The sequence below is a fragment of the Macrosteles quadrilineatus genome, unplaced genomic scaffold (genome assembly GCF_028750875.1).
Source record: "Macrosteles quadrilineatus isolate MER2022 unplaced genomic scaffold, UCM_ALF_1.0 Scaffold_2__2_contigs__length_208266976, whole genome shotgun sequence".
Classification (NCBI taxonomy): Eukaryota; Metazoa; Arthropoda; class Insecta; order Hemiptera; family Cicadellidae; genus Macrosteles; species Macrosteles quadrilineatus.
This window is the reverse complement of record NW_026542595.1, coordinates 8,923,217-8,950,841: the sequence shown is the minus strand read 5'-3', so window position 1 is coordinate 8,950,841 and position 27,625 is coordinate 8,923,217. Positions and strand designations below refer to the sequence as shown.

Sequence of the window (27,625 nt, the reverse complement as noted above, 5' to 3'; positions counted from 1 at the left end):
AGAATAAAAACAACTTAGTTTTCCTATTTAATGCCTAAAGAATCGATGTACCAAATTTCAGCCTCCTAGGTAAATGGGAAGTGGGAGAATTAGTGATGAGTGAGTGAGTGAGTGAGTGTGTCAGTAAGGGCCTTGCCTTTTATATATTTAGATATAAATTTATATATATGTATATATATATATATATATGAATTTGAACAGATGGTGTTTTTGGCCTCTAGGGACCTCAAAACGAAAATAAAAATCGGTCCCGGGTCCAGGTCTCACCATGAGTACTGAGTGAAAATTTAAAAACGTACGTTTTCAGGAAAAGCACTTTGCAAATTTTTTCCCCTTTTTTCAAAACTTTTTAAAACGTTTTTATTAGGTCGCTTTCTTGTCCGCTACAAATTTTGCAACTGATTTTATACTAACTTCCCTATGAGCTAGGGACTTGAAACTTGAAACATATCTCACAAATGGAAGACAATGCAATATTATACAATTTAATTTTCATATTTCCCTTGGGCTACGCCCCATCGGCTTGTTTTTATTAAATCGATTTCTTGCAAATTTTGATACTTCCCGATGAGCTAGAGACTTGAAATTTGAAACATAGCTCACAAATGGATGACATTGCAATATTATATAATTTAACTTTCATATTTCCTTTCGGGCTACGCCCCATGGGCTTGTTTTTATTAGCTCGCTTTCCTACAAATTTTGATATCAATTTTAAACGATGTTCCCGATAAGCTAGAGACTTGAAATTTGAAACATGGCTCACAAATGCATGATAATGCAATATTATATCATTTAATTTTCATATCTCCCTTGGGCTACGCCCCATGGGCTTCCAAATTTTTCATGTTTACATTTTGAAAGGATGGAAATATATCAACTAATTTAAGTCAGCTGTAAATACTTAAATTTGACAGTTCGAAGAGCAGAGGTTAAGAGGTACAGGTTATGCTCCCAAGAGATTCTTTATACAAACAAACATTTCAAAATAAAGATAAACAATCTGATTGCAGGTATCAAGGTGTTTGTAAATAATGTCAATTTTTGTTTATTTAGTATTCTATAAAGTAAACAATAAATATTTCGACTGAATGCATTGCAGAGAAATTCCATAACAAACTATAGTTAAAGGTAGGCCATACATGCAATCTAATACATAATTATATGCAAAGAAACTCAAATAAACCTTAGATTTCCCACATGCCTCTGTCTTAATCTGATATAGATGCTTGAAATAGATTTAACATGCACACACATTAAAACTAAAAAGTGTAAAATAATTTATAAATAAAAAACTTAAAAAAAAACGTTTTTAAACGCCCTAAAAAATAGAAAATAATTTATAAATATGTTGAGAGAGTATAATTACTTGTATGATTTAAAACGAAAAACGTTTGGTGCATGCAATTAATTGATAATAATACATTAGTTCAGTAGGTGAAGGTAATTGTAAACTATCTATTGCATGCACCCCGCGTTTTTCGTTTTAAATCATACAAGTATTTATACTCTCTCAACATATTTATAAATTATTTTCTATTTTTTAGGGCGTTTAAAAACGTTTTGTTTAAAAAAGTTTTTTATTTATAAATTATATTATTTTTTTTATTTCATTAACATTTGAAGTTTCATAAAATATCCATGGTAACGCAATATCTTTGGTAGTTTTTTTTTTAAAGAGCATCTTTAGTGGAAAAACACAAAATCCTGTCACGACCATAACGGACGTTTAAATGAATATTAAAAATGGTTCATATTATTTTTATAACTATGTTTTGCTATAAACTAATTTACTTTTATGGCCATTATACAATAAAAATGTCACTAAGCTTTTGGTATATTTGGTCTTTCCAGAAAAAAATAAAAAACCTCAAAAAATTGAAAAAAAGCCAATAAAATCTTTTTAAGTTTGTATAACTACGAAAAAACTTACCTGAGACCCGAAAAATCGTTATGTTTGTATAGAGGTGTGCTTCTTTTGTGTATAAAACATTGAAATATGAGGATATTTTAATTTTTGAAAACGTGAATTGTCTGGAATAATCTAAATCTTTCTAAACAATCCTTCAATTATACTGTTAGTTATAATAAAAATATGTGTTTCAATTGAACTAAACTGTTCAATTTACAATTATATTTAAGTTGTTGTCACGACCAAACACACTATAATCCATAAGGCTGGATTGGTCGTGAAAAAACCCGCGATGGTCGTGAAACTTTGGTCGTGAAATTACGTGTTATTTGGCTCTGTTCTGGCGGTAGCCCTGCACCTCATGTTCAAGGATACAAAGTGGTCTTCTAGGTTAATCTAGCAATTAAAATACCTTATAAACAAAAATTAACACCATGTCTACTTCATCGAATGACAACGTACGGTCATGGACACACCAAAATTACAAAAAACACAATCTTTCCTTTATTAATCTTGTAATTCCTCCTTTCAACTCGAAACGACCGGCACTACAATCCTGACGTACACCCGAACTAGTCTCTCAAACCAACTGACTCCATCGCCACCAGGCTTGCCACTGTCGTGTTCCAAAGTTGAAAATTTTTCCCAAATCGTCGTGACGCCAAATCGAGGGACAGACTTATTTTGTCATGGTAGTCAGTTTGCAATGACAATAAAATTATAATATGCTCCTTTTTTGTAAGTTTAATAACCATTGATGACATAAAAATGTGGCTTTATATATTTCGGCATGAATAATTAGTCTAAAAACAGCGTGAAAGTTGGAAAATGTAGCCTAGGGACACGTCATGGTCGTGAATTTCGAGACTTTAAAAATACGAAAAAAATACCTAGAACCTACTTAAAACCAAATAAATGTGTGTAACATGTATTTGCCCTCGTCCCAAAAAATATTAAAACACATAATAATAAACTACAAATCCAGTATCTACGAAGTAAAAGGCCAGGGACATGAAAACGTACGTTTTTAAATTTTCACTCCACTACAGTAATAGCTTATTCCCTATATGGGAAATTCGCTAAAACCAAAGCTTTGGCAAGAAGTTACTGCTTTTGGAGAGGAATGGATAAAGACATTGAAAACATGATTGCTGTTTGCAAGCCTTGTCGGGAGAAACAAAATTCTCCAACAAAAGAGATAAATCATCCTTGGGAACCAGCAACTCAGCCATGGGAGAGAATACATATAGATTTCATGGGCCCAACAAATGGACAACAATTTTTCATTGTTGTTGATGCCTTTTCCAAATGGGTAGAGGTAATACCTACAAAAACAGCAACTACCGACTGGACTATTAAGGAGTTGAAGAAACTTTTTAGTACTTTTGGTCTTCCAAGACTCCTAATTTCAGACAATATGGACGAAGTTTCACTTCTCTTACTTTTCAAGAGTTTCTTAAGTCATGTGGAACTCAACACAAAACGACTGCTCCCATCATCTAATGGACAAGCTGAACGCTTTGTACAAACAGTAAAGAAGATGTTGAAGTCGATATTAGATGAACCAGGAACACTTGAGGAAACTTGGCATATTATCTCATATTCAACAGACTAGTAAGAACATACCTCAGTGTTATGATACCTTCTAGAATCGAGCACTCAAAAGACAAACCTAAAGGTGTAACATGCATATTAAAGGTCGGAGACCATGTTCAAGTGAGAAACTACTACAAGGGTCAGAGAAAATGGAGTTTTGGAAAAGTTACATCAAGAGATGGAAATCAAAATTACAACGTTGAACTGGAGAACGGAGTAACATGCAGACGACATATAGATCAAATGCTGCGGTCAAGACTTTAAAGGGGGAAGATTGATGTGTCTTTTCTAACATACTGTATGTTTAAAAAAATACCATATGTTATGTTTAATAAGTTTACTTTGTTTACATTCATTGTTATTTAGGTTTCATTTCAGAATACACCTATTTTATTTTACAAATCTTTTATTTAATATGTAACAACGCAAGACTTGTCAAATATGTAAAGCAGTTAAATTGAAACACTCAGAAATCAAGGGCTAGTGGATCATTTTGCGCTACGCTGTGCGCTATGGAATAGAGCTCCTTCCGGCTCATTTCGGGCATGCATTGGCGCATGCGTTACTTGCATCCCTCAGCGTCAGGGCATGTGTTAAGAAGCATGCGCTTAGCACACACAAAAGCACAAGAGTGTGGACATAGCTGTTGGTGTAAGGAAAACTGCACTACTAATTAATTTAGCTGGTGAGGATGTGGCTTACATTTTTGACAGCTTACTACAACCTACTCTTCCAAATGTGTTATCAACTTATAGGTTTTTTTTCTAATTTACTTTAGAATATCAGTTGATTACTCTTTGTCTCGCTGTCAACTATATAACTGGTGTAGATGTATTGAAAGAGTTATCCCAAGAATTCAAACTTAAGAAAACACAAAATGTGAATTTGAATACAAGATTCAATCCAATTACGAGGGCGGTTTGTAATTAAGGGCAGTTTTTGCGTATACAACCATAATTGCTTGTATGCCACAACGAGGCTCCTTGCCAATTACTGGCTTAATTTTTAAACAGAATCACACCATTCATAGATCTGTAGCTAACATGTACGCTTCGCTGTGTGTTTTTAAAAAACTGTTTAAATATCGAATCTCCCGCCGTATGCGAGATAAGGTCAGTAGTGCCTTTTTTTTCGGTAGTGCCTGTACAAGAAACATATCCAGTGCCCACATTCATTGCCAGATGACTGAAGGCTATGGCCCTAATACAATGAGTTAGGGTGGTTAAGTAGAGTAATGGGTATGGAGAGTAAAAATGGCAGTGAAATCCTTTTTGCTTTGTAGTCTTCTGTGAGAAGTCCGGGTTTTCACCAAAAACACAATTCCTTCCGAAATACACATTTTAAACTCCCTAGCCTGTTTCTGTACTTTCCCCGCTATCATTGCATCAGGGACATAAACTTCAGTCATCTGGCAATGAATGTCAACATCGGATATTTTTTTGTGGTGAAAAAGTAACATACTGACCTTATCTCGTATGCGGCGGGAGATTCCACAGTTTAACAAATTTTCAAAACACACAGCGAAGTGTGCATGTCAGCTACAGAGTTACATATAGTGTTATTCTGTTCACAATGATGCCAGTAAGTAGTTCAAGGATCCTCGTTGTGGTATACAAGGGAACTACGGATGTATACGCAAAAACGGAACTTTACTAAAAACCGGCCTCATATTACAGTATTTTACTGTTTTGTATTTGTATATTTAAGTTTTCCACTATCATCCTCTCAACACTGTACTTACGTTCTGGGTGCTGAAGTAGATCTTGGTCTTCGGTTCTTTATCTTTTTTCTCTTCTGAGAACCTTTCCGTTTGATGACTTCCTCATAGTCCGGTGGTGCTTCATAGACTGGGGGCTCGTCCTCTGCTGCCACTTCTTCTATACGAGCCCCATCTGAGAAAATAATATTATACTGTATATAGTTACGATTATTTTGTAAATATCTATTATTACAGTTAGGGCCAAACAACCAGTTCTTAAACAAATCGTTTTTGGTAACTTTTTGACTGAACCTGGCAGTACACTTTTTGCCTACCCTTTAGCCAAGCTTTTGAGAATAAAATTTAAGTACGTTGCTGAATGTTTATATCCTTAAAATTGAGGTGTGGGTTGATTTTATTTCCCAGTGAGTTACTGTAATCGCTTTGTAAAGGGTACATATAAATACTAGTTATAGACAGTGACATAGATAAGCAAAGATCCCTGAAATGTTGCCTCTGTGGCAAAATATGCATGTTATAGGATTAGATTTATAGACTACAGCAACTCACTTAAAAACTATGGCAAACAAGGAAATTTTTATTGTTGTAAGATGCCTTTTTGCTCTTGTTGTTGTCTAGTAGTCACCAATACGCATTTGGCTACAATTAATTGTGGCATCAAAAAGTACCTATTGTTTTTGTCAACATTTTCAAGTTTTAGTTCTGAGTGGATATTTCCGTTTTGGGCCCCCCTGAACCCAAAAATGTGGTTTTCAAAGAGAAGTCTGTCTGTATGTGTGTGTGTGTGTCTGTATTCACCGAATAGTGGCATCCTTCACAGGCACACGGCCGTACTGTGGCACCTTAAAAAATTGTGGCACCTTTTTCAGGGTGCCATAGCTAATTCGATCATTTTTTGGGGTTTCCAGCATTATTACGTCGTTTAAACATCACATGCCACAATTGAGTATTTTTGAACTCGTTGATGTGAGTTTAAGTAGCGCAGGTACACGCCGAATTGTGGAACACAAACCATACCGGTAGCTAGCGCGCCTCGCGCCGTCCGCTGGAACTATAACTTCCCTAATGCTATGTTGCCAATTCTCGCGCCAGCCTACACTCTAAATAGTGGCACCATGCCGCAATTCAGTATATATCAACAGTGTGTGTACAGGATGCCACTTAATGAGTTGTAGCGCTTCAGCAGTGTGTAGAACAGTGCAACAAGCAACTAATAAACTAATAATACTGTACTGCCACGTACTATAAAACAATTTAAGTACCATAAATAATATACTTTTGCTCCGAGTGGTGAACAATGTTTTACATTACAAATATTTTGAGTAGTAAATTATTATTTAAATTGGTTTTATGACACAATTAAAAAAATTATTTTTGTTTACAAACATAAATTGGTAACGTAGTTATTTTGTATCAATTGAATTTTTACATTGAAACAATAACAATGTTTTAGGTTAGAACACTATATAAGTTGTCCTATGCTGCAATTTTTTATCTTAAAAACAATTTTGTGCTGATACATCTATTTTATTAACATTCTAGTCATGTTGACAAAATACTTTACAATTAGGCCTACATTTCTGAATCACTCAGTAAAGGTAGATTTCGATGCATCATTGCTGAAAGTTATGTTTTGCCTCTCACTCTCAGAGTATTCCAAAGACATCTAATGTTTCAATCCATGTTCCAATGTTATATGAGGTAAACATATAACCGAATCAATTAAAGTACTTAAATTAAAATACATATTATTATCAACATGCATAAAATAGTTCAGATTATATATCATCTCACAATCATATTTGCAAAACCTACTGTACTGTGGTATTTTAACCAGTCCCCACTAACAAAAGCATAAAATGAAAGGTCCTTAAGACGTTAACATTGAGTCATAACAAGAGTGGTTTATTTATTTCTATATGGCAAACACCATTTTACATTTCACATTGCAATTATATACAGATGGCCAAAAAATATGACGTAATAATACATGCTTTGACCATTACAGCTATCTTATCTCCATTACAGTTTAAAAGTAGTAACCGTGATACTGTAAATAATTTGATATTGTTTGATTTTATACAATTGTTTTACAATTTTGTCAATCTATCTGTTACTTTAAATACAAATGTAGGTATTTTTATTATTCAATGTTTTGTTTTGTAGAACCTTTAGCTAACAACTTTATTAATAATAAACCTATTTCAACATACAATATCAATTTTAGGAAATTCCTAGTATGGTTGGAAATATATTGGCTTCCGTGAGGTTTGAGTAATGTTTTTTTAAAAACACAATATGTTATATTTAACTTCACTTATTATTTATTTAATATGTTTCTACTTCTTGAAATTCTCAGATAACTGGGAGGCGGAGCAAACAGTTTGTTCTAAAATGAACTTGGAAATTCTAAACAATCTTTTTTCTATTGGTTTACTTAAAGTCTATAATGTTCTACTATGAATGCAAATCTATAATATAGTATAAATTTCCAGTTCCACCCTCAAAAACTATGGTATTTAATAGTTGAATTTTTATAACGTATCAACACATTATTTTTAATTGGTCACCAAATTGATTCTTGAATTTTTGAATTAGTAGTTGCAAGAGTACGCAAAACTGCAGAGAGTCCTTGAAAACGCTTGTGCAATGATATAGTTTTAAATTATAAAAGAAACCCTTCACAAAATTGTATTAACAGGACCAGAGGACCAATATGCACATGGTATTTCATTTGTTGGAGGCAAAAAATTCAAATCATATTAATTTATGATTGCCAATAGATTTTGGGTTTCCTTAAAAACAATTATATAGAACTGTCTGCAAATGTCGATAAAATTAATTTTATAAGAAATGGTAGATTCTTTTGTTGCTCTGTAGGCGACTATTTTGGTCACACAAGGAAGTCCAAACTTATATCTTAGCAGGGCCGGTTTAACCCATACGCAAACTACGCGGCCGCATATGGCGCCAACGGAACAATTTTTTTTTACGTGAACAACGTAATTTTGTTTATTTTTGCTCAGAGTTCAAGTATTCAAAGCACCACAATAAAGGCATTTATTCTGTTTGTACCAACAGCATTTGAAAAATGTGTATATTTGTACAGCACTACAACTGAAGGACTCAATGCCATTTGCAGTTTCGATTTGTAGTGAGCTGACGCTCGGCAGTCGGCAGCGTACAGCGCGGCGCCTGTCTGTGGGTTTCATTACTCGCTCATGCTCGAGATAAGCAAGCGCGCAGCGCCACTTGTCACGGATGGGCATACGGGAGGGACGATGGCTAAAGGTGAGGTGACGTCATATCTCTAGTGGCTATAATGTTTTCTCTTGAGGCGACATGATTACCGTAACGGGGCAATGTGATTCCAGTGGCGTTCGTGGCATAATTGATAGCGCATCGGACTAGTGATCAAGAGGTCTCGAGTTTCAAGACCCGTCGAGAGGCTGACTTTTTGTCAAAGATTTTACTTTATTTGATTTTTGTCTTATATCTTTTTTATATTATCAGCAAGTTTGGTTGGTTAGGTTAGGTTATGACAGTTTAATTTTATAATTAAAAAGTTAATTTTATTACTAAAAATTATAAAATTAATTTAAATTTGTCGACTTAGTGGTTCTAGCGGCGAACGCTGGCTGACACTATGTTAAGCCATCGTCCCTTCCGTGTGCCCCACCGCCACTTGACACAACATGAAACTTCCCTTCCCTCCCTTCTGCCTCTGGCTCCGATCCTAGAGCAGAGCATTATGTTGTATTGCACTCTTTTAGTTGTATACGTATACCGTATCGGTATCGTATTGGCATTGTTTTGATGATTCATGATGATTGTTGATAAGTATATGATTACGAGTGGTTTAAGTTTAATTTATAATTAGCGCATTAAATAAGAAGAAAGTATAAACTGAATGAATGAGTAAAACATCTTGCGAGCCGATACTAAGAAAACAATGGCAGAAAAAAAGAAACCGTCTGGCACTTATTATAGAAAGCGTAAGGCGAATTTGGAAGAGGAAGATAAAAAAACAAGCCAAATCAATGAGTAGATTTTTATTTAAATCATCTAGTGGCGACCCCATTCAGCCCAAAGAAGTCACGATAGAAGACGGCGATGATTTAGGTATTTATTTATTTATTTTCCAAAGAAAGATTAACACAAGCAGCTGATCACAAACGGCAAACATTACGTCATTGCCGTCTTCTATCGTGACGTCATGCTTGATGAGCATTAAAGCCTGTTTTTTTTGCGTGGCCTTGGTTTTGCTAAAGTTTATATGATGAGTAAAATTGTAAAAATGTTAAATTTCTGCGAATAATAAACAGCCTTTTATTGAAAGTATTCTTCTAACCTAAACTTATTGAAAAATTCTTCCCAAAATTATTGGGAAAAAATTTATAAATATGGTTAAGTTATGTTCATGGTTTGGGGGGGGGGGGGGAATTCTAAGTGGCGCTGATTCGGGTGTTCGCTTAACTCTGAAAAATTCCTAGAACCGGCCCTGTATCTTAGTTTGGACAACGTCATCTTGATTTTACATTGTACAAGATACATAATCGACACATAGGCTTACTAAAAAAAAGTAGTAAAGACAGTGACTTGTGATGAACCGCGCAGGCATCTTGCCTCTAAGACTGACGTTTTCCAAACGAATATAGAAGTTAGATCTACATTCTTCATTTTAGGCTTGAAATAAGTTTGTTTGTGGGTAAGAGCGAATGAGTAAGCATGAACAATTATTAACCCCCTTTACCCTTCTCCCCGACACGCCACCATACCACAGCATCTTACTAAGCAGAGCTCAAGGTCATTGACGTAATTGTAATGAACTAAATTTAGACTTCCACCTCCCCAATGTCACCAATAGGCCCTAGGTTGGTATGTAACAATTAATGACGTTGAACAATGACCTTTAAAATATGCTTTTAATTTGTTTTCTAGCGTTTACCGTATCTTACAAACAGTTAGTTTACATAATTAATACTTAACAAAAACTTTTTGGGCGAAAGAAAAATTCTCAAAAGCTACAAATTAATTTATAATATATGTATCTATATCGTATTAAAGGTTTGGCGTTTGGTTTACAATGTATTTTCAAAGTCACAAGATGGTTTCTGAAACTCTTTATACAACTTTCCTTTATAAATTAAAAAAAAATATGATCCAAGAAATTGAGCTCTTTAGCCACAAAATCCACAGTTTTTTAACTAACCTGACAAAAAAATTAAAACAGTAGCAGCCGACGAACTTTTTTATGTAATATTTTAAAACTCATTTAAAAGTACCAACTTTATTTCAAGATTTAAAATAGAAAATAGAAACTTTTAAGCTTTTAATTATTTAATTAGAACCAATAGTGTCCTAGACTAATTGACATCTTTCATACGAAGTTTCAACGATTTACATTTAGTCTAAATAGGCTAAATGTCAAGTTATTTTGAAGCTGGACATTGAGTTTTGGTGCCGTTTTCATTGACATCTACCACTTCTAACCTGCACTAAGATGGCGGACCTGGCTTCAACTGCTTGTATGTTAGGCGTGCTCCATCTATTGGTCTTATGTGATTGTTGATTTAAACTAACGGAATTCTGATGAAAATTTGAACATGAATTATTAGCAGTTTTGCAGGGATGATAAACAATAGTTGTTTTTTTTTTTAATTTTAATTGCTTGTCAGTTGGCAACAAATCTTAGAGATGTGTATACATTGTTTAGGACAAAATTGAATTGACAGATATCATGGTAAAGAAGCGTACTAGAATAAGTTACTGTCGCCTCATCCAATTTTTACAACAGTCAGCTGTTGACATGCTAGGCGATCAACCGCGACAGTGAGGACGGGGAACAGCTTATTTCATGTTCCTAGTTGGCAAATTGTCTGCTAGCTACTAACGTACACATGCATAAGCCATCAGCGGTAGCACCAGTAGCCTCATTGACTACATAAACACTTGTGTTAAGGTTTAAATACAGTAGTCAATGATATTACTGAATTTGATACTATACATATTGTTACTAATATATGTAATGGAGAAAAACGTTACCTTAAAAATACAAAATGTCCCAATTTATAACCAGACCTTTTTAAATAGCTTAAAAAACAAATAATTTTGTATATCAAAGTGTTTTTGTACGGTTATTGGTAACAGGACAAATTTGAAAATTGTAAATTTAAAATTCCCATGTTATTCTTATAAAGAATATTGTAAAATGTTGTAGTTTGCTTGTTTATGGATATATTTTGATCAAACTTGGCAAATTTATTTAAAAAATTACAATACTATTTGGATCATGAACGGTATTCTAGTTTTCTCAAGGTAGGACACGTGAATTGGAATTTTGGCGTTACAGACACAATGACAGAAACAATCAAACAAACGTACAGATATTGACATAAGACTCGTTTCGGCTTTCTTATTATATAACACGTAGAAATAACCAAACACTTCATGAATCTACGCAATGTACAGACAAAACAGTAAAGACTTTATAATCTTATAATTAACTATAGTGTTTCTGCCCGTACTTCGCGCAACAGGGTGAGAATCTTTGGGTCTCTAAATCCACCGTAAAAAATAGTATATTTCGCACCTATGGCCGAAAGCGAGGTTTTGCCGACTCGAGATCAGGTTTTAAGTTCGAGACGAATTCGAGAATGTGAAACGATCGAGAGCTGCAAACCCATTTTGGCTCGAGGTACGAACGCTATTTTTTACCCAAGTATGTTTTGTAATATAACGTCCCTCTTATTTATGTGAAACATTTTGAGGAATCAGCAAAATCAAAAATAAAAATAAATAGTTGTCTAGGCAGCTGTTACAAAAAAACAAGTCTATTGCAATGCCATATGGATACAGCTTGTGCATTAAATATACATTAATCTTTTAAGTAAATAAGCAAACAAGTGATTTTGCGGCCCTAGGGATGTAAACGCCTGCTCGGCCCCTATATGAAGATGACAGCTGGCATGGTCAGAAAAACATAACTTTCAGCCCCCAATTAATGTATGTAAAACAGCTAAAACATCCATAGTGTGGTGAAAAATTCGTTACACATACTTTTACATTACCATGAATTAATTATATACATACAGAAAAAACGGAGTCACTCTTATTGCGTATTTTAAGGTAAATTTCTTGTATATTCCCATGAAACTGATAATTTACCCAGCACATTAAGGCCTTTAATCCAAGTATCTAAGTTCGTAAACCATACATATAATGTGATGATAAAATATCAACGACATAGGATGTAGTTTTATGTAATCCTCACGACATTTCATTTGGTCCATTGACTTTAAATCCAATATAATTGTCAAAATTATTGGAGCTTGGAAAAAACTGCATGTAAAAAATCGTTACACTAATAAAATACGACGTGAGGAGCGCGGGCAATGAGCTACAGCGGCTCGCTAGGGCATAGCCAAATGAATACAGAACGGAATGAAGGAACTAGAACGGAGAACTGGCAACAGCACACGCGAGAAGTAGGGGGGCGAACACACCGCTCAAGCGCTACAACGCATTAGTGGCATCCTGTCCACACACTGTTGATATATACCGATTTGTGGCAAGGTGCCACAATTAAAAACTGGAATGTTAGATGTTAAAATGGAGTGTTTATTAAAAATATCGATGCACACATGTTTCTACCACCTTCCTTCATCCACTGGTGGTTTGAAAGATGCCACAATTAGGTGTTTGTGAGTATGCGGTTGTAATATTTTATAAGAACAAGATAAAATCTAGTGTATTCAATTTATTCTCCATTTCAATCACAACTCAATAATTATTGTTATTTACAAAATTAACAATCAGAACAAAACAAAAGTCTTTAACATCTGGAATCCAACCAACATTATAAAATCAAATGCTGCTTCTTGTACAATTAATATAAACATATATTACACTCGCCAACACTTAAAATTTGCTTGGCTCATAATACTTTAAAACTTTAAAATTTCTTCTGACTCTTTGGCTTCTCCAACTTTATAGATCCAATTTCTCCGGCTTGTGCACAGTCCTTTGTGATCTCCTCAAAACTGTAGATGGACTGTATTGCACACCCCGTGGTTTCCCAACATCAGACTTCAATCTAGGCAAATAAGGTGAAGCATCATGTCTTGATATTGATGGTGATGTAGACTCCTGAAGAATAGGCAAATCTCTATTGAATTCTTGATGATGTGCCTCAATAGTCCTTCCAACTTCCTCTTTCCGCACAATGATTTCGTCCTCCTCTACCTCAGTTGGTCTAAGATGGTCTGCATGGCAAACTCTTGTTTTGCCAAGATCACTAACCAAATAAGTAACTGGACTTTTACACTGTAATATACGACCTGGAACCCAACTAACTTTCTCCTGTCTGACAGTTTTAACCAACACCTTCTGATTTTCATTAAAAAATCTACACGCACCTCTATGCCTATCTGAGGCTCGTTTCTGCATTTCCTGCTTCTTCCTTGACTCGTCTAGTAGATTAGGTTTTAACATAGTCAATTTTGTTCGAGGTTTCCAACGTAAGAACAGTTCAGCCGGGCTCACACCGGTTACTGACGATGGAGTATTACGATATGCGAAAAGAAAGTTATCCAATTTATACTGCAGTGATGTCTGCTGAGATGATTTTTCACCCAAAACTTGCCTTAACAAACTTTTCTTAACTTCTTGAACAGAACGCTCGGCTGCTCCATTGGAGGCAGGGTGATATGGTGGAGAAAATGTTAGTTTCACACCATTTTTTCTAAGAAACTCCCTGAATTCTAGGCTGGTAAAAGACGTGCCGTTGTCACACACCAACTCCTCAGGTAAACCATAAGCAGAAAATAGTGTACGAAGTTTCTCAATGGTCTTCCCCGTGGAAATAGAACCCATTAAAAATACTTCCATCCACTTTGAAAAACTATCCACTACAATCAACATTTGCTGTCTGGTGGTTGGATCTTCAGCAAAATCGATATGAATTCGGCGCCATCTCTCGGAAGTTAACGGCCATTGCTGCAATGGAACTTTTGAAGCAGCATTTCTTGTACTTTGACAAATCAAACAAGATGACACAGCATCCTCAATTACTTTTTCGATCCCAGGCCACCACACGTGGCTGCGTGCCAACAATTTCATTCGAGTAATTCCAGGATGTTGTTCATGCAATATCTAGATGACTTTACCTTGCAATTTCTTAGGTATGACTACTCTACTGCCCCATAAAATGCAATTTTTATCCACTGACAATTCATCTCTCCTTCTCTGAAATGGAATTAACATTGGGTCTACAATTTCACGCCACCCATACAACACAAAATCCCGAACTTTAGACAACAGTGGGTCTTTATCAGTCAATTGTCCTATCTCTAAAGAAGTGATTGGAGAATCGTCACTCCCCGAATTGAAGAAGTTCATTTCTCTTACACAAGATTCCACATGGGATATATAATTTTCATCCAACTCCAAAGTTTCATTCTCGGGTAGTGGTAAGCGTGACAACGCATCAGCGTGAGGCAAACTGGAACCCTTCCGATATTTTACCTCAAAATTGTAGGCAGACAAAATCAGGGCCCATCGTTGTAGGCGAGCAGCAGCTAAACTAGGCACCCCTCGCTTCGATCCAAAAATAGCTGCTAGTGGCTGATGATCACTTTGTAAAATACAATTGGTACGCCCATAAATGTATTTATGGAATTTCTTCACTCCAAAGATCAGTGCCAACGCCTCCTTGTGGAGCTGTGAATAGTTCTTCTCACTGGCACTCAGTGTTTTTGATGCAAACGCTATAGGTCTTTCTTCTCCGTTTATGATATGGGACAAAATGGCAGAAACTCCTTTAGGACTAGCATCACAAGTGAGCACTAAAGGTTTCAAGACATCATAGTGTACTAAAACATCAGAACACAGAACCCAAGATTTACTTTCTTTGAATGTTTGAGAACATTGCTCGGTCCATTTCCATGGAACATCTTTCCTTAACAGTTCATAAAAACAATGAATTTTAGCAGACAAGTTTTGAATAAATTTTCCATAATAGTTTATTAAACCAACATAAGCCCTTAGCTCGTCTTTACTAGTAGGTTCGGGAGCTTTTTGAATAGCTTCAACAATACCTTGTTGTGGACTGACTCCTGATGCTGAAATGACGTAGCCTAAATATTCCACTTCAGGCTGTAAGAACTTGCATTTACTCCCATTAACTTGTACTCCAAATTCCATAAGACGCTGTAACAATTTCTCCAATCTATAAAAGGCTTCCTCTCTTGTTGAGCCGCCAACCAAAACATCATCTAAATAGGCTACAGTACCTGGTAATCCGTTTATAATTTGATCGATCACAGCTTGAAATATAGCTGGAGCTGAAGAAAGTCCAAATGGCAGACGTCTTAGTCGAAATAGTCCCTTGTGAGTTGTTAACGTCAACAGAGGTTGTGAATCCTCCGCAACAGCTAATTGTTGATAAGCATTAGTGAGATCCACAACTGAAAAATATGTACAACCAGACAGAGAAGCAAATATATCCTCAGGTTGAGGTAATGGATAATGTTCCGTCTGTAACACCGGATTCAATGTTACTTTGAAGTCTGCGCACAATCGGACACCATTAGTCTTGGGCACTGTAACTAACGGAGTAGCCCATTCTGAACTAGAAACTCTGTACGCTATACCATCCTCAACCCACCGATCTAATTCTTGTTCTAATTTTTCCCTTAACGAGTAAGGCACAGGCCTAAATTTGCAAAACTTAGGAACAGCATTGTCCTTGAGAGTGACTTGAGCCTTAACACCTTTTATTTCTCCTGGCCCCCCTTGAAACACTGCATTGTACTTTTTCTTTAACGCCTCTACTTCAGCCTCAAGTTTGCCATTAGGCAACAAAACTTCACAATTAGATTGCTTCAATTCACATGTGGTAACATTCACTGTAGACTTAGATTTAGTACCAGTAGTATCATACGATCTTGAAAATACAGCATGCCAATCCAACTTTAATTTTGCTAACCAGTTACCCGAGAATGAAACTTTGGAGTTGGATGAAAATTATATATCTCATGTGGAATCTTGTGTAAGAGAAATGAACTTCTTCAATTCGGGGAGTGACGATTATCAATCACTTCTTTAGAGATAGGACAATTGACTGATAAAGACCCACTGTTGTCTAAAGATCGGAATTTTGTGTTGTATGGGTGGCGTGAAATTGTAGACCCAATGTTAATTCCATTTCAGAGAAGGAGAGATGAATTGTCAGTGGATAAAAATTGCATTTTATGGGGCAGTAGAGTAGTCATACCTAAGAAATTGCAAGGTAAAGTCATCCAGATATTGCATGAACAACATCCTGGAATTACTCGAATGAAATTGTTGGCACGCAGCCACGTGTGGTGGCCTGGGATCGAAAAAGTAATTGAGGATGCTGTGTCATCTTGTTTGATTTGTCAAAGTACAAGAAATGCTGCTTCAAAAGTTCCATTGCAGCAATGGCCGTTAACTTCCGAGAGATGGCGCCGAATTCATATCGATTTTGCTGAAGATCCAACCACCAGACAGCAAATGTTGATTGTAGTGGATAGTTTTTCAAAGTGGATGGAAGTATTTTTAATGGGTTCTATTTCCACGGGGAAGACCATTGAGAAACTTCGTACACTATTTTCTGCTTATGGTTTACCTGAGGAGTTGGTGTGTGACAACGGCACGTCTTTTACCAGCCTAGAATTCAGGGAGTTTCTTAGAAAAAATGGTGTGAAACTAACATTTTCTCCACCATATCACCCTGCCTCCAATGGAGCAGCCGAGCGTTCTGTTCAAGAAGTTAAGAAAAGTTTGTTAAGGCAAGTTTTGGGTGAAAAATCATCTCAGCAGACATCACTGCAGTATAAATTGGATAACTTTCTTTTCGCATATCGTAATACTCCATCGTCAGTAACCGGTGTGAGCCCGGCTGAACTGTTCTTACGTTGGAAACCTCGAACAAAATTGACTATGTTAAAACCTAATCTACTAGACGAGTCAAGGAAGAAGCAGGAAATGCAGAAACGAGCCTCAGATAGGCATAGAGGTGCGTGTAGATTTTTTAATGAAAATCAGAAGGTGTTGGTTAAAACTGTCAGACAGGAGAAAGTTAGTTGGGTTCCAGGTCGTATATTACAGTGTAAAAGTCCAGTTACTTATTTGGTTAGTGTTCTTGGCAAAACAAGAGTTTGCCATGCAGACCATCTTAGACCAACTGAGGTAGAGGAGGACGAAATCATTGTGCGGAAAGAGGAAGTTGGAAGGACTATTGAGGCACATCATCAAGAATTCAATAGAGATTTGCCTATTCTTCAGGAGTCTACATCACCATCAATATCAAGACATGATGCTTCACCTTATTTGCCTAGATTGAAGTCTGATGTTGGGAAACCACGGGGTGTGCAATACAGTCCATCTACAGTTTTGAGGAGATCACAAAGGACTGTGCACAAGCCGGAGAAATTGGATCTATAAAGTTGGAGAAGCCAAAGAGTCAGAAGAAATTTTAAAGTTTTAAAGTATTATGAGCCAAGCAAATTTTAAGTGTTGGCGAGTGTAATATATGTTTATATTAATTGTACAAGAAGCAGCATTTGATTTTATAATGTTGGTTGGATTCCAGATGTTAAAGACTTTTGTTTTGTTCTGATTGTTAATTTTGTAAATAACAATAATTATTGAGTTGTGATTGAAATGGAGAATAAATTGAATACACTAGATTTTATCTTGTTCTTAAGGTATGACTACTCTACTGCCCCATAAAATGCAATTTTTATCCACTGACAATTCATCTCTCCTTCTCTGAAATGGAATTAACATTGGGTCTACAATTTCACGCCACCCATACAACACAAAATCCCGAACTTTAGACAACAGTGGGTCTTTATCAGTCAATTGTCCTATCTCTAAAGAAGTGATTGGAGAATCGTCACTCCCCGAATTGAAGAAGTTCATTTCTCTTACACAAGATTCCACATGAGATATATAATTTTCATCCAACTCCAAAGTTTCATTCTCGGGTAGTGGTAAGCGTGACAACGCATCAGCGTGAGGCAAACTGGAACCCTTCCGATATTTTACCTCAAAATTGTAGGCAGACAAAATCAGGGCCCATCGTTGTAGGCGAGCAGCAGCTAAACTAGGCACCCCTCGCTTCGATCAAAAAATAGCTGCTAGTGGCTGATGATCACTTTGTAAAATACAATTGGTACGCCCATAAATGTATTTATGGAATTTCTTCACTCCAAAGATCAGTGCCAACGCCTCCTTGTGGAGCTGTGAATAGTTCTTCTCGCTGGCACTCAGTGTTTTTGATGCAAACGCTATAGGTCTTTCTTCTCCGTTTATGATATGGGACAAAATGGCAGAAACTCCTTTAGGACTAGCATCACAAGTGAGCACTAAAGGTTTCAAGACATCATAGTGTACTAAAACATCAGAACACAGAACCCAAGATTTACTTTCTTTGAATGTTTGAGAACATTGCTCGGTCCATTTCCATGGAACATCTTTCTTTAACAGTTCATAAAAACAATGAATTTTAGCAGACAAGTTTTGAATAAATTTTCCATAATAGTTTATTAAACCAACATAAGCCCTTAGCTCGTCTTTACTAGTAGGTTCGGGAGCTTTTTGAATAGCTTCAACAATACCTTGTTGTGGACTGACTCCTGATGCTGAAATGACGTAGCCTAAATATTCCACTTCAGGCTGTAAGAACTTGCATTTACTTCCATTAACTTGTACTCCAAATTCCATAAGACGCTGTAACAATTTCTCCAATCTATAAAAGGCTTCCTCTCTTGTTGAGCCGCCGACCAAAACATCATCTAAATAGGCTACAGTACCTGGTAATCCGTTTATAATTTGATCGATCACAGCTTGAAATATAGCTGGAGCTGAAGAAAGTCCAAATGGCAGACGTCTTAGTCGAAATAGTCCCTTGTGAGTTGTTAACGTCAACAGATGTTGTGAATCCTCCGCAACAGCTAATTGTTGATAAGCATTAGTGAGATCCACAACTGAAAAATATGTACAACCAGACAGAGAAGCAAATATATCCTCAGGTTGAGGTAATGGATAATGTTCCGTCTGTAACACCGGATTCAATGTTACTTTGAAGTCTGCGCACAATCGGACACCATTAGTCTTGGGCACTGTAACTAACGGAGTAGCCCATTCTGAACTAGAAACTCTGTACGCTATACCATCCTCAACCCACCGATCTAATTCTTGTTCTACTTTTTCCCTTAACGAGTAAGGCACAGGCCTAAATTTGCAAAACTTAGGAACAGCATTGTCCTTGAGAGTGACTTGAGCCTTAACACCTTTTATTTCTCCTGGCCCCCCTTGAAACACTGCATTGTACTTTTTCTTTAACGCCTCTACTTCAGCCTCAAGTTTGCCATTAGGCAACACAACTTCACAATTAGATTGCTTCAATTCACATGTGGTAACATTCACTGTAGACTTAGATTTAGTACCAGTAGTACCATACGATCTTGAAAATACAGCATGCCAATCCAACTTTAATTTTGCTAACCAGTTCCTTCCAAGCAAAATAGGCTGGTCTTTACGACAAACCTCAACAATCAATAGTGGTAACACTAGGTTCTGGTTTTTATATAAAACTCTAACCTCAGCTTGACCTAGAACAGGCACGTCACCACCTGTGTAAGTTCGCAATTTCATAGAAACAGGCTTTAATTCAATATGAGAAAAATGTTCATTAAAAACGTCTGAAGGACAAACTGATACAGCTGAGCCGCTGTCAATTTCCATCTCCACCAGAACTTTCTCTATAGTTAGCCTTACCTTGTAAGCTGCCATACCTGTGTTTAATCCATAGTTGTACAAACACACATTATTTGAAACTTCATAGCAGCTTGAGCTAAGCTCATTGACATCATCTTCGGAGATTTGATGGACTCTATTAGCACCTGACTTGTCCTTCCTTCCAAATTTTGCAACTTTACTTTGGTTTCGGCAAGCTTTTAGTAGATGCCCAACCATGTTACACCCATTGCACTTATAATTTGCATATGGACATTCATTGGCCCTATGTTCAACTGAACAACATCTGTAACACTTAAATTTAGCATTAATATTAGTCATACCAGCATCAATAGCTGAATTGAAATGACAACCAGTCTGCCTATTTTGATTCACATGTGAAGAATTGGGCTTGGAATTTAAATGACAAATTTCCTGTTTTGGATTGAACAAACTTGTCTGTTTTTCAGCCTGCTCTAATCTGAGTGCCAAACTATAAGCGTCATCAAATTCTTGATCCTCAGACAATAATTTTTGCCTTATGACCTCATTACTTATCCCTGAAATAAGCTTGTCTCTAAGAGCCTCTTTTAAGAATGTGCCAAATTTACATGAACTAGCTAAATGTTTAATCGCTACAACAAACTCTGAAATACTCTCACTAGGTTTTTGCACACGAGAATAAAAAGTATACCGTATCTCTCAGCTACCACCAATTTCTTTGGAGAAAAATAGTTCTCAAGCACTTTAACTAACTCTTCATAACTTTTGCTATCTAGAGCTGCAGGTGAAACTAAATCAGACAAAATTGTTAAAACTTTTGGGCCTACAACAGTTATTAAAACAGAAACTTTGGTATCTTCATCAATCTTATTAGCTTTGAAATAATGCTTAAGCCTCATTACATATGATTCAATGGACTCATCTTGTGGGTTAAATTCACCAACTTTACCTATTCCTGCCATCTTAGTCTTTAAGTTTACCTCCCTTTTTTTTCTTGAAGTTTAGATTTATCTTCTTCAGAATCTGGTATAAAAAAAAACTTTACTTTTACTAGACTTACTATCACTCGGAACGAGGTCCGTTTAATTCGACTGCGCCATTGTAATATTTTATAAGAACAAGATAAAATCTAGTGTATTCAATTTATTCTCCATTTCAATCACAACTCAATAATTATTGTTATTTACAAAATTAACAATCAGAACAAAACAAAAGTCTTTAACATCTGGAATCCAACCAACATTATAAAATCAAATGCTGCTTCTTGTACAATTAATATAAACATATATTACAGCGGTAAAACCCCGTATGTGTGTGTCTGTATGTGTGGAGAGCTACAACAGACCACACCACTGTTGTCCAATTTTAATTAAATTTGGCATGTAGGCACTAAGGTGTTTTATTATTTTTTTTATTTTGATTTTTAAAGGTGATTTGTCCATATAAAACCATATAAAACATAAAAATAGGATTTTTTCAAAAATGGCCTAAACGACTTTGATACAAATTTAGTATGTTATAGTCCTTTGAATTCTGAACAAAATGGTACAAATCCCATTTCCATAAAAATTACGCTTAAAAAGTTATTGCAACTTTTGTGATTTTCTCTTTGAAATATCATAGTTACTCCCACAGCTTACCAATGATAAAGGTTGTTGACAAGCTAATGGGAGAAAGTATGCCTCAGATTGCTGATACCGTTTATTTAACTAGCTGTTAAAAAAAAACACAACATGGACAACACCTGTCACCTAGCAATTCGCTGATGGTCTGCAGCCTGTTCTGCAATTCTCTCTGCTGTCTGGCCCTAGCTCCCATCCGGTACAGGAGAACCACCAGGGCAGCTATGAGTAGAATCAGCCCTGTAACATTAAAATTGTTGCTAAACTCAAGCTCTCCAATGTAAAAAGATACAAGACTGGAGTCAGCTGATTGCATACTGGCATGGAGAGTTACCCAGTTCAACATGGGAAAACCTAAGATACCGGTGCTAAAGTACCCTACTCATCCCATCTATGGACAAGCTGAAATCAATTTTATATTTGAAATACCTCCGCCACTGCAAACCCTGCAGACTAAGGGAATTTCCATTTACCTGCCTAGATTTCCATTGACATATTCCCTTACAATTGTATCAGGATATGTCCTACTATCTGCTGTACCTGTGCTTTGCAACAGAGAGGACACTGAAAAGAAAATTTTGTTTTTTAAATCTTGTAAAAAATAGCTACATATCCGCCTTTGTTTTTTGCAACCAAATTCAATTGGACCTCTTAGTTTGAAAAAAATATCCTTTAAAGTTAAGCTAACTTATAAGGCTACCTAGTACGAATTATATGAGGTTGCTGATTGGCATGTACGAAAATAATTTACCAATACAATTTAATTATCAAATGAAACGATTATTTAAACTTTATTTACTCTGAAAACAATCAACATTCACCTATTAAACCTATTAAAGTCAATAGGTAAAAAGGAATCACACAACATAGATTACTGTATTGATGCAAACACAGTTTTTATTGATTTCACATAAAATTGATATGTTTACCATGTAACTATTAAACTTTTGTAAGTAAAAGGAATCTTTACCTGCAGCTCATTATGTAAACTATATCACAGTAAGAAAAAAATAAAATAATGGCAAATTGTATTACTTTTGTAAGAAAAATCAACCACTATTATTGTTAATCAGGGCACAAATTTCATCAATGTAAATAAGACATCAACAACAATAAATAACCTTTCTTATTTTTACTGTTCCAGTTCACTTTATTTCATTAATTTACACATTGAGTAAAGAAGAATAGTAATAGATTTTTAATTGATTTTTAAAAGCAAAAGTGAATTATTGTGTACAACTTAGTTTTGTGATATTCTCCTTGGTTAGTTAAAACAATGTTGAAGAAAAACGCTCTTCTCTACTTTTTCTCTAAATGTAAACTGTAGGTACATGGATTATAACGCTATAACATGCTACAGTATCTACCTAGACTACTGATGACAAAAACTAATGTTGCAGTCTTTAGGTCCGGGTAACGTTCCATCTTGGGGAAGTAGTAATTCGGTGTATGGGAGTACCATCTACGATCTACAGGCTCAGCATCCCATTCTGCAAAATTACAATTTCATACAGTATTGAACCTTGCTACCATAACATAGAACCAGTGATGGGGTGTCCACTAAAATCAATGGATGAAATGACAACTACTATCCATCCTCCTTTCCAAATATTTTCATACTTTCAAAACTATAAGATCTCCTGAAAATTAGCTCTTCACTATCAATTTTGTAAGTTAAATACCCCATGCTGCCACTGCAGCAAACCTGCAGACTAAGTAAAATTTCCATTTGCCTGATCATATTTTAACATGTTTCTGTAAACATGTCATATTTATTTGACTATTTAAATAACATTAGGTTTAACAAGTACTTAGATTTTCTGCTACAGGGAAGGTAATGCGAAGTGTTTTTGTGAAATATTAATAGTTTTGTATGGAATGAATAAACTTGCCACATCCTATATAAATATTTCAATATCCAAGCAAGCTACAATAATGAAGTATGCAATTATTATTCCCTGTAAGGTTAAGATGGGATACAATGTGCTGTATGTAGCACTTCTTCAATATCTCAGAAACTGAATGTCATAGAGCAGAAATGCTATGTACTAAAAAAAGTGTTAAGGTCAGTGGTGTAATTATGGGGGGGGGGGGGGGGGTTGAGGGGGATAGAACCCCCTCAACCAGAAAAAAATACAGTTGCTCAAGTTGATTGAAGTTTAAAACTGAAATTGATGATTTAGTTTTGAGTTGGTTTTATTAATCTATTCGTTAAAACTATTAGTTGATTTGTACATATATTAAACTACTAATTTAAAAGGTTTTTTAATTAATACACCCAGGCAGCGGGAGTAAATTTGGAGAGTGGTAGTGGTAACACTGCAAACATGCGCTGTTTGCTGTATGCACTAAGCAGACATCAGACGGAAACGGCTTTTAGTTTAGTTAGAGCTTAGTTACTATTCATTCTAGTGATGGCAAAATTTTTCAAAACATCCATATCATACAAGTATTCTGAAATACATTGATGTTATTAAATAAAATCTTGTGTATTGTTTATTATTATCTGGCGTGGTGTCAGGGCCGTCAGGAGGGTATGTCAGCCAAACCTAAAACTAGGAGAAACTGTAATAAGTTGGGAATCACGCAGAAGGCGGGTAAAAAACAATCGCGTTGTTACCAATAGTGATACTTCTTAATCAAGAAATACTATTTTCTGAATCTGACCGGTAGGAGACAACCTCAATTGGGTTGATTTTTGGAGTTCTTTGGAATGTGATTACACTTCTGGAATGCCTAAAAACACAAGTTTGGAATTCTATTTTTTCAAAAATTTCCGGGGGGTACCGGGACTCAGGTTGAGTGCAGACTTGGAGCTCATCTATTCCCCCCCAAAGCCATGTTCTAGCTACACCACTGGTTAAAGTTATTTCTATGGTATTTTAGGCTTAAGGTATTCCAACCAAAATACGTTTAACGGAGAACAAACCCAATCCGCTTGAAGAACAACTGACTCTTTTACTCCATACATCTTGCAAGTGACTGACTTGCTGCTAGAGAGTCCCTATAATGCACTGAAATAGAGTAAACATGGAACCTGAACATGACTTGAAGGTTCAATTAATTATTCCTATGTTTGTAAAAAACCAACTAAGAAAAAACTTTAAAAATTAGTAAATATTTTGTGACGCTTGTACCTCTGGTGCAGGTGTCAGGCTCATCACTATTGTCTCCGCAGTGGTCGAATCCATCACAATGTAGCTGCGCAGGGATGCAACGGTGATTCTGACACAGATAGTCGGACCCCGTAAAGCAATCTGCAAATTGTAACAAGTAACCAGCAACTTTTACAAGCTTACAAGTAATGTAAGCCTACAAATTTTTATGTTTCATGATATATACAGGATTGGGCAGTATGAACATTGGACACCCCCTTGTTAGCTTGTAATGGGTTACACCAGGAAAATCAAGCTCTGACAACTGTACGTAGCATAAAAGTACACTTTTTTGTTGGTATACCTATCAATTTTGTCCGGAACCCCAAATTGGGGTACAGTGGTACAGTATTTTAAGGGCAGCTCAAAAATTTCAAATGTACTAAGGCCCTCAAGGTCATCAAGTGGCAACTAATTTTAAAATTTAAAAAAGAAATATCATGTATACAACATGGGTATAAAATGCCTGGTTTTCTGTCTGTCCGCATTTGATTTTCACAAATGTGTCCATAACTTTTACATCCCTTAACCAATTGTCTTCAAACTTAGTACGTAAGTAGGGACAGTTAAGACAAATATTTGAACATAGTATCAAATTTATAAATCATACCAAATAAAAATGGCGGTCATTAAAAATTTTCTATCTCAAATATCTTAAAATAAGAGATTAAAAATTCTTTTAAGTACAAACTGTTAGGACATTTTATTACTAACCCAACAATAACTTTAAATTGAACAAATCAGATAGTAAACAATTAGGATATTTCATTTTATGTGAGACAGTGCATGGCCTACTCCGCCTAAACTGACCTACCATACCTCACTGACACTAAGTGGCAGGGAGCAACAATGGGAAAAATTATAATAACATCCTTCATTCATTAACACGGTCTCAAAAATTGTTGTATCTGGATTGCTTATTAACCGATCTTAAGGAAGTGTCGTTAAATTAGTCAAACTATTTCCTAAATACGCTTACTTTTATACTTTTAATAGTTTTTAGTAAAATCACTTATTGGGAAATAAAACTTTTAATGGTAGCCATTTTGATTTGGTATTATATATAATTCTGGTGCTTTGCTTAGTGCTAATATCTGTCCTCTTAATACTTATGTATTAAGTTTGTAGTATACAGAAGCGGTTCAAAAGTAATGGATTCATTCGTGAAATTCACATACAGACAGACAACAACCAGGCATTACAGACCTGTGTTTATAATATGATGGTTTTCATTGTTTCAAACAAATGCATTATAGAGAGCATTCATAAATACACCCTGTATATGAATTTGGAACATACAGTGTTTTGACCTCTTGTGGCATCAAAACAAAAAAGTAAAACTGTACTGACTCCAGGTTTTACCATGAAACCTACGGTAACAGCTTATTCCTTATACGAGAAATTCGCTAATAAGTAATAACTTGTTCATTTTGGGACCCAGTAACAAAAAAGACAACTGACCCATGTAAGTGAATGCGGTGTAAACTATAGCAAGTCGAGACATGGAACTGAATGTTCCCCGAAGACTAACGTAGAAGCCAACATTGAGAGGGAGGATGTTTTCCCTGCGTGTGCGGGCGTGGGCCGGACCTAGCTGTGCAACAGGGTGTCTCACTGTCTCCAGGATCGGCCCTTCAGACGTCAGGCCTTGGCGGACAACCAACTCCGTGCTTCCAGCTGGTAAAAGCATATTCAGTATAATAACATCCTTCTTATAACCAAAAATAAGGAGGCATGTTAAAATTCATTTTTTATTTATATAGTGACTAGCGGAATACCCGTGCTTCGCTACGGAAACTTTCAAATTGGTTGAAATTTGTAATAAATCAAGTCAGAATTCAGTCAAGAATTCAACTACCAGTACAACATATTTTGCTCCAAACAATGTCATATTAAAGCAGCTCTTATGTCTCACCCGGTCCATAAAGTGTGTATGCTCAGGGTGGTTTCCCACGACCAGACTGCATAAAGGTTCAGGTAGGTGCTGCAAAGGTAGTAGCTGCACTTTACTACCATTGCAGCACATGCCCGGGGTTTCTTTATTTCCATTTTAAGGCCTCACAGTTTTTACATTTGATCATCATGGTACCTACCAAGCTCTCTCCTTCATAATCTATTTTCAGATTATATGTCATTGCTAGATTTTTCACCATCAATTGAATCTTTGGTGAATGTCTTTAGGATCAGTTTGTTCATACTTTTTGCTTGCATTCTTCTTCTGCTTTTTGCTATGTTTATCCGTGCACCCGCTACGCTGTATTCCACCTACCTTGTGGGGAAATTTTGTTTCTTCCTTGCGCTCCCAACAAACCTAAAACCTCTTGCGCCCCTGGGCCCAGGCCCACTGGGGGTATTTATTATAGCGGGTCTGAAATTATGTCTTTATAGTGAAAATATTCCAAATGATATTCAAAAATCAGTTTTATTTTTGCAAGAACTAAAGATAAAATAAATATTGTATGGTAAAATTTTTCTAGAGTCCATAAGAGGCAATATAGCTTAAATAATATTTTTGTTATACTGCAGTAAAAACAGCTGTTTTAATGCATGGTTTGCGGGTCTAAAGTAGCATTTTTACTCTCTGGGGAGTAAAAGGCGTTTTTAGCCCCCAGGGAGTAAAAATCAGCTGTTGTCAACTCAGTTGTAAATTTCAATTGTAAACAAATTTGTATGTATTGATTGTAGTTAATTGTTGCCTTAATGTAAATAATTCAACATATCGATAGTATAATGTACACTAACACAACCGTAATAGATAAAACAGTTGAATCACTTACTAAACAGCTGCTTGAAAACAAGTTAGAAGTAGTTTTGATAGGTTACCTTTAAATGAAAACTATTTTAATTTTGT

The 27,625-nt window shown here is 35.8% G+C and overlaps 1 protein-coding gene across 2 annotated transcripts in view; it reads right to left on the bottom strand.

Annotated features, from left to right (window-relative positions):
• The window catches only part of LOC128985784 (uncharacterized), a 130,285-nt gene that overhangs the window by 20,061 nt on the left and 82,599 nt on the right, over nt 1-27,625 (bottom strand). For both annotated transcript variants that reach the window (XM_054405655.1, XM_054405656.1), the window contains exons 9-13: nt 26,236-26,451; nt 24,757-24,876; nt 22,987-23,109; nt 21,749-21,859; nt 5,250-5,400 (exon numbers count right to left, since the gene is read on the bottom strand). In XM_054405655.1, the coding sequence (XP_054261630.1) occupies nt 5,250-5,400; nt 21,749-21,859; nt 22,987-23,109; nt 24,757-24,876; nt 26,236-26,451 (721 nt within the window). The remainder of the gene's footprint in view (nt 1-5,249; nt 5,401-21,748; nt 21,860-22,986; nt 23,110-24,756; nt 24,877-26,235; nt 26,452-27,625) is intronic.